This window comes from Oenanthe melanoleuca, chromosome 24, assembly GCF_029582105.1.
Source record: "Oenanthe melanoleuca isolate GR-GAL-2019-014 chromosome 24, OMel1.0, whole genome shotgun sequence".
Taxonomy (NCBI): domain Eukaryota; kingdom Metazoa; phylum Chordata; class Aves; order Passeriformes; family Muscicapidae; genus Oenanthe; species Oenanthe melanoleuca.
Genome location: NC_079357.1, coordinates 495,984 through 508,079, shown reverse-complemented (window position 1 = coordinate 508,079; position 12,096 = coordinate 495,984). Strand labels below are relative to the sequence as shown.

Sequence of the window (12,096 nt, the reverse complement as noted above, 5' to 3'; positions counted from 1 at the left end):
GCTCTCCCCTGGGTTCAGCCAGGACAGGCCCCCAGCCCCTGCACTGCTTCTTAGCATCCTTGTTTTCCTCTGATTGACCGCTGTTGTGTTCTGCTTGTTTTTTTTCTTAATTTGCTTTTTTATTATTTTCCTTTTTATATTTTATCCAGATCCCCCCACAACTATCCCTCCTCCCACAACAACCACCACCACTACCACCACCATCCCTACCACCATCACAGGTATGGTACCTTCATAACCATTGGAAATGTCCTGAATGTTTATTGTCTTTTATGTATATGAACAGAGCATGAAGCCTGGGGAAAAACAACAAACCAATCACTTGCAGTATTTTTTTTTTTTTCCCTGGAACACACCCACCCACAGCACGAGCCCAGCTCGATGTTGGATGGTCCTTGCTGTGGGTGTGGGTGTTCTGAAACCTGGGAATTGTCGTGGCAGGAGGAGTGATTCAGTTACTGGGTACTCCAAAGGCAGGGTGCTCCCTTAGCACAGGCAGTCCTGTCAGCTCCCTCCTGTCACTGACAATTTCTGAGCAGTCCATGGAAAGTTTTCTCTCTGGCCGTTCAGTTCACCCAATGTGACTCAAGGTGCCTTTTCTCGTGCCCAGCTGTTGGTCTTTCTCTGTGATGAGCTTCTCCCTCGCTCTCCCAGAAAAGGGAATTCCACCAGTTGTTTTTATTGGGTGAATGCCAGCCACAGGCCCCTTCTTGAGGAGCTGCCCTTCAGCTTGTGAGATTTTCCATGTCTTGCGAGAAAAGATGAATAAAAACAACCAGCAAGATCATGACACCTCTCTGACACATCCTCATACCTCCTCACAGACCTGACTCATCAGGAAAACCCTTTGATTTATTTGTAACCATTTGCATTGTCATTTCTCTGACCTTTCCTGTTCCAACCGCCGCTTTTGCTTTTGCTTGCTGCTTTTTGTGGGTTTTTGGTTTTTTGGTTTTTTTTTTTTTTATTTTATTTTTGGTTTGTTATGTTTTTTGAGGCAGAGGTGACAAACGGCAGGTGAGGATGGACCATTGAATAGCTAATGGCACAACATTTACTGTTGCTGTAAAGCACCCCTTGTGTAAATGCCTTCACGTTTTATTTGCTTTTACGACGCCACTCTGCTGACTCTCACCACCCTGCCCGGGGCTTCTTTTCCTCTCGAGGTTTTTGCCCCCCCCCCAGCTGGCAGGGCCACGCCGTGGAGCCTCCCTGCCAACGTGCCTTGCCACTGCCAGTGGCCACCAGCCCTCGCCCTGCCAGCCCTCGCCGTGCTCTGCTTCCTCCTGCAGGTGCTCCCCAGCTCTGCCACACGCTGGGGATCCGTGGTTTTGACTCCTGGACCTAACCTGCTTCCGTTTCAGAGGAGGTTTGAAGCTTTCTCCAAGCCTCCCTCAGAGCTGTTGGCCCCTGTGTCCACGGGCTGTACCTGCACGTGCTCCCAGGTTTCTCTCCCTGACGGTAATTGCTCGTGCTTTCAGTGGATTTCAGAACAGAGTGTCTTGGTGCTTGGAAACCCCTTCAGTTAATCGTGGTGCCTGCAAACCTTAATGAGTGTCCTTTTCCTGGGAGCTGGGTTGTTGTCAGCCTGTGGTTTTAGGGGTTGCCCAGCACTGCTTTCCACAGCCTGTGCTGCCCTCGCTTGTCCTCACCTGCTGTGCCAGCTCCACAGCAGTGCTTGGTTCTTCCCAGGAAATAGCAGTTTGGTTGGTTGCTGTCCTGCTGCGAGTGCTTGTCTGGGGATGCTCAGTAGCCTTTGGGCTTTCCAAAATGTAGTTTTCCAGCTTTTTTATATGAAAAATGAGAAGGGGAGGGGGGTGGTGATTTCAGTTGGAAGTGGCTGTGCCATCAGCCTGGCAGAGGTCCCTGGGTAAGGAGCACGTGGCTGTCCAGCATTGCTCTCTCACCTTTGTTTGCAGGGGTGGAGGATCTCACACTCTGGTGGCAGAACCCAGTGGGTCTCCATTGCCTTCTTGATGCTTTTCTGTGTTGGCTTTGAGCTGCTGAGGAGGCTGGAAAAGTAATGAAAATTGATATTGCTCCCTGATTCCAGCAGTTCCTGTTCGCGATTTGTCGGAAGAAGATTTGCTGATGCTGATAAGAGAAATTATTGTTTTCTTCCCTGGCACTGAGCCTTCCTGACATGCATCTTACCATCTTCTGCCCATGAGTTCAGTGTGCTTTTCCCACCCAGAGCAGCTGAGGCTTCTTTTCCCTCTGCTATGCAGACATGTGTGTCTGTGCTCTCCAGCCATGCTCAGGAGCATGGGGCCACTCCAGCTTCTAGTTAAGAGACTTTGTGGCTGGAAAAAAGTTAGGTCAAATTAACATAATCTCTAGAATTACGTAGCAGTGTTGGAACACTTTTCAAAGCCTTGAGAGACACCTGATACCTTAATTCCCTTTCTCACCCAAATGCTCCAGCGTTCTGCCCCTGGCAGAGGAGAGGTGGGAGCCAGCAGGGTTCTGTGAGCTGCTGGCAGTCCAGGCATCTGGAGCCAGCCCAGTGGAATCCAATCCTTAGGATGAAGTGGGCTTGAAATCTGCTTTATTTTGCTTTTCTCCCCCTACTTTTAGTATAACTCTGACCTAGTTCATGTCCCCTGGAACCATGGAGTAGTTCTGAAAAACAATTGTCTTGCTTTAATTGAATAAAACATGGGGAGAGAGGCTGCACTGAAGCAGGTGACCTTAGGAAATTCTGCCCTTGGAGTTGTCCTTTTGATTTATTGGTTCAGGGCGTTTCTGGGGGAGCTCTTGGAAAGCTGACCTGATGCTTTCTCCAGCAAAGGACAAGCTGAGCATTGGTAAAGTTTCCAGACACCACGACCTTTAGAGCTTTCCCTCTGTCACTTCAGTGTAGGTGCTTGAAAAGATTTCATGTGTGACAGCTTGATCTTTCCCATGTATCCTCCAGCAGCATTGATATTCCAGCCGTCCTTTGGTGTTTGAGCCCTTATCGCTGCCGAGCCCTTTTTTATCAGTTAAATTGTCCTTGTGGCTTTCTTCATTAAGATGTACAATACGATACAGCAGAGCAAACAGCATCATTTGAATTGCCCTGAAGTTGCTCCTTGAGATGCTGGGCTTGGGCAGCTGTTGTTTCCTGGGAAATGGAGGTCCTTAATCACAGCCCAGCCCTCACCTCAGGGCAGGTGCAGATCTTCTCCTGCCTGTCCCAGGTCTCCCTGCCTGTTCCAGGTTCTCCTGCCTGTCCCAGGTTCTCCCGCCTGTCCCAGCCTCCCAGGATCCACAGCAGCATCCATCCACAGCTGCACATTTGCATTTCCCACACTTTCTCCACAGGTGGAATGGCACAGGTCTCTTGCTTTTGGGGGTGACACGTGCAGGGTGCTGGTGGTGCCAGCCCTGCAGCAGATGCTGCTGACTCTGCAGTTGCACTGCTCTCCATCCTTTGCAGCAGCATCAGCAGCAGGCTGGGGGCTCCCCATGCCCTCCTAGAATGCCCCTTTAGAGCATATTTTAAATCCCACTGATCCCTTGGAGTAGCAGGTGTGGGTGTATGTATGTGTGTGTGTGTATTTCAGGGGATGTAACATTGCAGGCTGTGGTTTTCACTTGGCAATTCCCAGAGGTGCTCCAGCCCCCTCAGTGAATGCACGTGGGAGGCACTGAGCCCATCCTGTGGAAACACTCTGAGTTCCTCCTGAGGCACAGGTTTTCAAGGATTTTCTTTGTCTTGGGGGTGTGCAGGAGCCAGTGAGCTCCAAAGCAGGATCTGGGAGTTGATGCTGAGTTGGAACATCAGCTTTCAAGCAGGGCACAGGGTGCTGGAGCTCTCCTGTCCCCCGTGGGGACAGCCACTGCCTCATCAGTGACACACCTTTGTGTCATCCAGCAGCTTTAAAAATAGCACATGGAAATGTGAGCTCTGTGAGCAAAAACAGTGTTGCAGGTTTTTAGAGCATTTCACATGCCAAAAAGATGTCCCCAAAACAAGAACAGTTACTTTATCTGCATTAGGAGTTTGTCCTTTTCTCTTTCCATCCGTGGTGGGGGAAGCTGCAGCTGCAGGGGTGTGTCCCAGCAGTGATGCTGTGGCTGTGGGCAGGGGGAGCACAGTCCCAGTGATTTTCTGTGGGGTTTCCTTGCAGTGGGTTTGTGGCAGGTGAGGAGGCAGCGTGGGGATGGCTCAGCCACTTCTGCCTGGGACTGCTGCAGGTGCTGACGAGGAATTTCATCACAAAAACACATTTGCTCCCCAGTCAGCTCACAGTGGGCAGCTTCAGTCTGGCTGTCTGGGCTCTCTCTGTCTCTGGCTTTCCCAGGGGTGTGGGGATGCCCAGGCTGCCAGCAGGAGCTGGGCACATCAGCAGGAGCAGCCAGGGCTCCCAGTTTGCTCTCAGCATTCCCAGTCTGCTCCCGAGCTGTGGCACGTTCAGCTGTGCAGGGACGCAGCCCAGGGATTTGTTCCCCCAAATTATTTATTATTTAACTTTTGCTTTCTGTTGAAGGTTCTGCCTGTCCCTGGTAAAATGTCAAGTTAATTTAAAGATGATTCTGCGCCTTTCTGACATTTTCATCCAGGATGTGTCTGCATTAAAGGGGCTAAAGGCAGAGCTGACAGGCCTGGGGCAGGAAATAAAATTAAATAAAATTCTGTCTTTCAGTCCTATGTCCAGCCAGTAGCGGGCAGGACCTGCCATATGTTGCCTTACCTTTGGTGACACAGCATAAGCAATGCACAAACCATCACCCTTCTGAGCAGAAGCCTGGGGTGGGTGCAAGCTTGGGCTTGAAGTCAAACCCAAATCCTCCCAAATCTGTATGGAGGAACATGCAAAAGCATGGCTGGAGCCACGGTGCTAATTTCAGACTATTTTTGTTCTGGTCACACACAGTATCCATACAGATTGTGATGATTTTTGTGAAACATCTGGTCCACTAATCAAGCTGTCCCCAGGGCCCATTGCAGCACAACTGGACAGGGCACTCAGCACCAGCCTGGAGTGTTGTACAGAGCAGATCAGGGCTTTGGGATGCAGAGGACATCTCCATCCATCCTGGGAGGAGTGTGTAGGGAGGGAGAGGATGGCTGAGGTCAGGGAGAGGATGGCTAAGGTCAGGGAGAAAGGATGACTGTGTTCAGGGGGATGGTGGATGTGTTCAGGGAGATGAAGGTGTTTCATGGAGATGAAGGATGTGTTCAGGAGGATGAAGGATGTGCCACTGTGCTCTGATATTTGAGCCCCATCACCTCTCACTCCCACCTTGCTGTGGGATGTGACACCTGTGCTGGTGTCCCACAGAAGCTGGGCCCAGGGGAATGCAGGAAGGGTTTGCAGCCCTTTCCCCAGCCCCAGGGGCCCGAAGCAGAGCAGGGTCTGTGTGCAGTGCTGCTGCAGTTCCTCGGGCTGCAGGAGTTCGCGCTCGCCCCGGTCAGTGCATGTGAAGCAGTCTGGAAAATCGGGAAGAATAAGAGCTCCACGCGTCAGGGATCAGATTGGCTTTTGGTTTCAGTTCAGAAAGCAATTTAAAAAGCAGGATATTGAATGGATATCTATACTTGCTAAAGCCTCTTTAAATTTAAAAGGCAGCAGCGTGTTTTGCCGTTATTCTGTGGATGTGCTGCTGTAGTTCTGTGTGTGCTCCTCAGCCCCAGCACCGAGCACCTCTGTGAGGCTGCAGCACTGCAGCTGCAGCATTCCAACCAGGGCAGTTCCATTTTGCTGCTGGGGTTTTAATATTCCTCCATCGTGCTTGTTCTCTTTGAGGCTGTGGACTAATTATGGCCAAGTTTAAAGGGGCTGGTCTGTCACACTCTGCAAACAGTTTGAAGTTGGAGAGAATCCATTTGAGAAAACGAGGAGGCTCAGCAGTGGAGCTCATAACTCTGAGAAATGTTGCCCAGCTGCCTCCACGCAGTGATTTTATAAATATGTGTGTGTTTATGTGTGTGTGCCCTTGTGTAGCTGCCTAATGAGGTGGGGAGTGCCTAGAGCTTGGGTGTCATCTGAGCTGTCTTTGCTGGCAGATATTTATTTCTTACAGCCAGTGCTACACAGAAATCACAATAAAGTGAAATTTGCAGCTTTGTAGAGGCCAATGGTTACTCCCTTGGGTACCTTCTGTAACTATAAACCAGGCCTCTGAGCAGCTTTTGTACACGAAGATTTTGGAAAGCCCTGGAATTGTTCTGCTTTTCCTGAGCAGCATGTTTAGTTCTCTTCCTGATTGGCTTTGGGAAGAGAGGCCTTGATATCAAGATAGAAAATCCCTCATTGAGTTGAGTCTGTTTGGTTATGTGATATCTACATCCTCTTGGCTTTGCTGCACCTGGTAAAGCAGCCCTTTCTTCATCACCACTTTCCATTTGAAGTGATAGCTATCAGCCTTGGGTGATGGTGTAGCTGCTCTGCATATTGATGGCTTGGGACCAGAACCGTGGTTTTTTTGACAGCAGAGTCTTTCCTTGGCTTTGGTCAACATTAGTTAAGTCAGGAGCGTATCAAAGAGTTCTTGTTGGTCAGCATTTTGTTGTAGGGCATGGGACAGAGGGCTGATCCCTGGGGTGCTGTGTGCCTGCTCTGACATGCGAGTGTGGCTGTTCTTTAAAGCAAAGCAGAGGCTGGTGGCACTACCCAGGATTCAGGAAGGCACCCTCAGAGTCAGCCTGAAGCTGCAGGTGGTGTGCCTGGTGAGGAGGGGCTGGGGCACACATAGGTGTGCAGGAATGCACTGAGATGGTACCAGAGCACACGTTTTCTCTCCTCTGCCACGTGCTGGTGCAGAAACACGACGTGTTTAACACGGGCTCATTCCCTCCAGAGCGCTGGTGTGTCCAGTCCTTCCTCCCAAAGAACCCTGGGGCTGCACAGGACTCCCCAGAACTCACTCTGAACTTTAACCGGTCTGTGTTTCCTATTGCAACCATCCAAACCATTTGCTAATCATAACTTTGTCATTCCAGCTGCAGCCAACATGTTGTTTGACGTGGATATTTGTTCGCACTTACAAGCGCTTGAGAACTTTATTTTGTGTAACCTGTCAGTCTCTGTCCCCGGACGGGGAAGCGAGATGCACTGTCCAGTTTGCACTGTTTCTTCACTAATAATCTCTTCCAGCACATCAATGCAAGTTTGCTTCCGGCAGATTCTCTATTTAGTGTAAAAGCTGACATAACTTTTTTTATTTCAGGAAGACAGTAAATTGAGACTATTTATAGATGCCAAGATGCTATCTCAGGAATTAATACTCAGTTTTACAACCCCTTCTAAACAATGGCTTTCCCCCCACCTCCACCACCATTTCCCCTTCCACCATTTGTTTGGTTAAAACCAATGGGGAATGCTGCCCAAATCCAAAGCAAAGCCCTGCTCTTGGTCTCCTCGTGGCTTTGGAAGGTTTCCCCTGCAGCCCCCAGAGCTGCAGGAGAACAAGGGCTGGCCTCCTTGAGGGTGCCTTAGATTTGGTTGCCAAGATGAGAGCAGCCTATGTTGGCAGTGGAAACAGGCTAATGATGGCTTGATAATCTGTTATGCAAATCTCGGTGCAGTTTGTTAAACTGTGCAGGGTTTATTTGTTTTGTTTCCATAATTAAAGCATGTAGACTTTGTATCTGTAAGTATTGTGTATTCCTTGTATGATTCTTGTCTTTGCTGCTGCTTCAGGAATTCAGCCCTGGGCTGTCCTCAGCTAAATTGCCAAGAACCAGGTCCTCCTTTTTCCACTGCTGCCTCTGCCCACCCAGGGTTGTGTGCCAGCATGTCACCGAGGGGAGACGCCGCTGTCAATTGTCTGTCCTTGCTGCAAAACACAAGCTCCAGGCTGCTGTGTGCTCTCTCACACTGTCACTCACTCAGACACTGCCTGCCTCCAGCCCTTGGCTCCAGGGTTTATTCCAGTGACACGTTCTGAGGAGCCAGCCCACTCCAGCCACTGACCCCTGCCATGGAATGCCTCCCTCCAGGGAGAGTGAGCATCCTCCAGCAGCTAAATAAACCAGTAAATTTGGGTAATGTGGTTACATTTGGCTTAGACCTGTTGGTGTGGAGGAAGTAACTGTCAGAAAAAGCCTTCAGATTTGGGTCAGTCTGTTAAAACTGCCTGTTGGAAACACCTGGAAGAGACAAAGCATCTCTCCATTGGCAAGGCAGTGCCCCCCAAGAAATTTCCAGTGCGATCTAGTCCGTGTGGAGTAAGAGTCAGCTTCAGACTAACCAGCAAAAGAACATCCAGGATATTCTAATCACCCATATCTGTTCAACCAGGTACCTGCTGCAGCAGAGGGACTGGTAATGTTTGTCCACAGTTGCCAGTTCTAGAACATGCATTATGCTGAGAAGAATGGTTCATCATGCAGGTGGTGGCTGGGAAGCTGGAGGAGAGGCAGGAGCAGGCTGTTCCTGCCATGGGTGCTCCAGTGAGGCAGTGTTTGAGTGTGTGACAGTGACATGCTGAGCCCCAGCTCCTCATCCCGCTCTGGAGCTTCTGTTTTGTCTTCACCAACCAAACCGTTGGTGTCGGTGTTCTCTCCTGTCTCCTGTTCCCCTGACTTTGCAACCACCAGTAATTGTTCTGGCAAGGACCTGGAAAAAGAGAAAAATTTACTGTTTTCCTCAGGCTCATAGCTTTTGAACTGGAGGCATGTCTTCTAAACAGTGCAACTCACTTCAAATGCTTTTTGCCTTTCATTTTATTATTGCTTGTCACGCAATGTTCTTTGAAAGCTTGCTCATATATTATCTGTTCCATTTTTTCCATTTTCCCTTTTTTTGCATGCTGTTCCTCCTGTTTCTTCCCTTCCTCCAATCCTCTGTTCCCGTGTGTAGACACAACGGCGACGACAGAACCGGCAGTTCACGGTTGGTATCACATTCCTGTTTATCTTATTTCTCAGCGCTGCTGAGTGGCAAGACAAGCCTGGGAAGGGGAAGCCAAAAAGGGAGCTGGAGTCTTCAGGGGAAAACTGGGTTTCAGGTGGACTCATCTCATAAATACAGCATGGGTTCTAAGGCTGGAAAGTCTGTCTGCTCTTGTCATTTCTGCTGCGAGCTCCCCGGCCGATCATCCTGGTGCCAGGCGAGCACCAGCCCATGGAAGTGGCATCCAGGTCCAGGCAGTGCCAAGAGCTTCTCCACTATTCACAGAGAGTCACTTCACACATGAAAAAGAAATTTTTTTTAATTTTTTTTTAGGTTTTTTTAGATTTTTGAACATTTTTCTTGCATTTTGAGTTAGTTTTTAGGACAGGGCACCCAGCAGCTCTGGCCTGGGGCAGCTTGGGGATCCTGGGCAGCTCCTCGGAGGAGCGCTCGCCTGCGAGGTCGTCAGGGAAGTTTGTGTTATTACACTGCAGAAGGAGCTGGGGAAAACAAACAGCAACACTTTCCTCTCAGCATAGCAGTCTAGCAAAGTAACCCTTCTCGTCTGCTGCAGGCAGTCTAGCTAACAGCTTGACAGCTTCCTGAGCTCCCTGCCTTCCCCAGCAAGCCTACGTACGCGCTGCGGGCTGGGAGCTGAGCATCCCAATTTTGGCACAAGCTTGCTTTGCAGCTGAAGAACTCAACGAGACCCCTCTGACAATTTTTAATTGCAGCTAATCCGTGTTGGACTTTGCTGTTCGAGTTTCTTTTAACTCTGACAAGTTGGCTGATTTTTTGCTGACAGAAATCCCCAGCACAGAGCACCCCTGTTCTCCTGCCTGCTCCCCTCGAGGCTGTGCTTGGGTGAGGTCAGAGGCAGGACTGAGTGAAGCAATCACTCAGCAGCAATGTGGAGGGGTTTGCACCTCTTATCCCAAATAACTTACCTGCTTGGATGCATTTTCCCCCTCGGCATAAAGATCTTTGTGTTTTATCTGTGTGACAATCTCCCTCTGTGTGTGTTAAATGTCAAGAGCCAGCGTTGCTGATTTTGTAGCTACATGTTTGTGGCTAGATGTTGATCCCTAAATTTGAAAAAGATCAGGTAGCCCTGGTGATAGCACAACTCCCAACATCCTTTCTAGGTGTCTCTGCATGAGGAAGGTTTCAATGCAGGCGTGTATTAGACTGCAGTGAGGACAGGCTGGGTAGATGATTGATGGCGAGCCCTTGCCTCATTTTTTAAAGCAGTTCCTGACGTCTTTCCTTCTTTTTCTTTATTCTGAGGAAGCCACAAAAAGCCTGTTTTTTACTAGAGGACTTTCCCCTCCATGGGGAGGATTTCTGCCAGGGATGTGGCCAGCTGAAATGACAACCTATCCCTGTCAAACGAGCTGCCACAAACTTTCCTGCCCTAAAACCAGCCAGTTTGTTCTGAATTCCCCCATGCTTGTCCATGTGGGGTGCTTTTCCCATGAAGACTCTGGGTTTCTTTCCAAGCTTGTGTTGCTGGAGTGTGTATGGAGTATACCAGGTGTTTCTGTATGTTGGCCATTTGTTCTTTCCGATGTCCAATGGGAGTGAGCATGTCTGTGAATGACTAGAAGTGCATGGGCATGAATACAGCCAAATGGATTTTCTCCAAAAACGATTTAAAATGAATTGGGGGAAGAAAAAAGAAAATAAACCAACCAACCAAAAAAAAAAAAAAAGGAAAAAAAAAAAAAAAAAAGGAAAAAAAAAAAAAAAAAAAAACAAAAATCAACCCAAAAAAGACCTTGCTAGCAAAGAAAATGGAATGTAAGGCCAGCACAATGCTTCAATCGGGGCAAGAGGGTTTTGAGCCATTGAAAGTTTTGGAGTGTATCCTAGAGGACTGGGGGGAAGGAGTCCTGTGTGTGTGTGCATGTCCCAGCAGCAGCCAAGGCCCTGCATCCCCGTCCCACGGGGTGGAGTTGACGGCGGCGATGCATGAGTGACCCTAACGCACGAACCTTGTTGACTCTTCTGTTGAAAAATGAGAGCTTAACTGTGAATTTTCTGATGCACTTTCTCCTTTCTCTGCACTGTTCATTGCCAGAGCTCCAATAACAGCATGGTCATGGCCGGCAGGAAGGCTTGTGCTTCCGCTGCACCCGCCCAGCTGGGGCTGCCCTGCCTCGCCCTGCTCGCTCCCGCTGTGCCCCGTGGGTCACACACAGCTGGGTCACAGCTCCGCTCTTGGAGCTGCAGTGCAGGATGGCAGAGCTCGGTGGAGCCTGGAGTGTCTGCGCCACTCAGTCTGGGGACAAAGTGTTTTTCCTGCCGTGCCCTGGCAGTTTTCCTCCCCACCATGATCCACAGGCCAGTTTTTAATGTCCTGGCCCCCGCTGCCCCTCAGTGCCCAGGGAGTTGGCCCTCAGGAGCTGCTGGCCTTTGTGGAGCCCCTCAGGTGAGATGCCCAGCTCATGTTTGCCCCCTGCACAGGCAGGACGTCTCTGAGCTGCCATGACCTTGGACACACTGACATTGTGTCCAGTTTTTTTCCAAATTCTGCCCTTAAGAGTGTTGTAAGCAGAGAGCTTTAAATGCTCAGAGTGATTACCCAGCAATGGGGGCCTCAGGGCTGCCCCCACTCCCCTGGCAAGGCAACAACCAGGTAATGATGCCTCAGCACAGGCAGAATTTCTGCTCCTTTTTATGGAAAGGTAGGGTTTGGAGCCATTTGGAAAAGCCTCCTCTGAAGCTGGCAAAGCAGGAAGCCTGGAGTGAAGGTTAAAATAAGGAGAACACCCCAATCACAAATGAAGAGTGATAAGAAAATACTTGGCCCATAATGCAGCAGGTAAATTCTTTTACAGGCTGGAAAATCTTCCCTGAAGGCCTGTGTAGGTTTTTAATTGTGGCCTTAGCAGGTTTGGTATAAGAATAGACAACACTATTGTGTTGCACTCTTGTTCCTTTTTCTGAGAGTGCTCAGTCCCTGAAAATGGGTTTTGCTTGGCTGAAGCCAAAGCCTGCCATACACCCCGGAAAAGGGCTCAGCTCTCTGCAGTGCCACCACCAAGCAGCTCTGCCAGTCCAGCTGCCTCCTTCCCCCTTGGAAATGCCCTACTTAAAAGTACAGCTAATAGTGAATCCGTTCCTCGATGCCTTTTACAGCTCCATCCTTGGGGCAGTTGAATAAAACATCAGAGCTCTGTCTGCCAGCATGGCATGAAACGGAATCCCTAATTGCTTATTTAGAGCCTGGCATGGGAGAGAAACCGGCTTTTCCTTAAAATCTGGGTGT

At 49.5% G+C, this 12,096-nt stretch overlaps 1 protein-coding gene across 12 annotated transcripts in view; it reads left to right on the top strand.

Moving 5' to 3' along the window:
* CADM1 (cell adhesion molecule 1) overlaps positions 1–12,096 on the top strand; it is a 133,091-nt gene that overhangs the window by 109,611 nt on the left and 11,384 nt on the right. For 5 of the 12 annotated variants that reach the window (XM_056509552.1, XM_056509551.1, XM_056509549.1 and 2 more), the window contains exons 8-9: positions 150–221; positions 8,793–8,825. The exons of 2 other annotated variants lie outside the window; for them this stretch is intronic. In XM_056509552.1, the coding sequence (XP_056365527.1) occupies positions 150–221; positions 8,793–8,825 (105 nt within the window). The remainder of the gene's footprint in view (positions 1–149; positions 222–8,792; positions 8,826–12,096) is intronic. 5 more of the 12 variants (XM_056509558.1, XM_056509554.1, XM_056509559.1 and 2 more) reach the window with 2 other exon arrangements.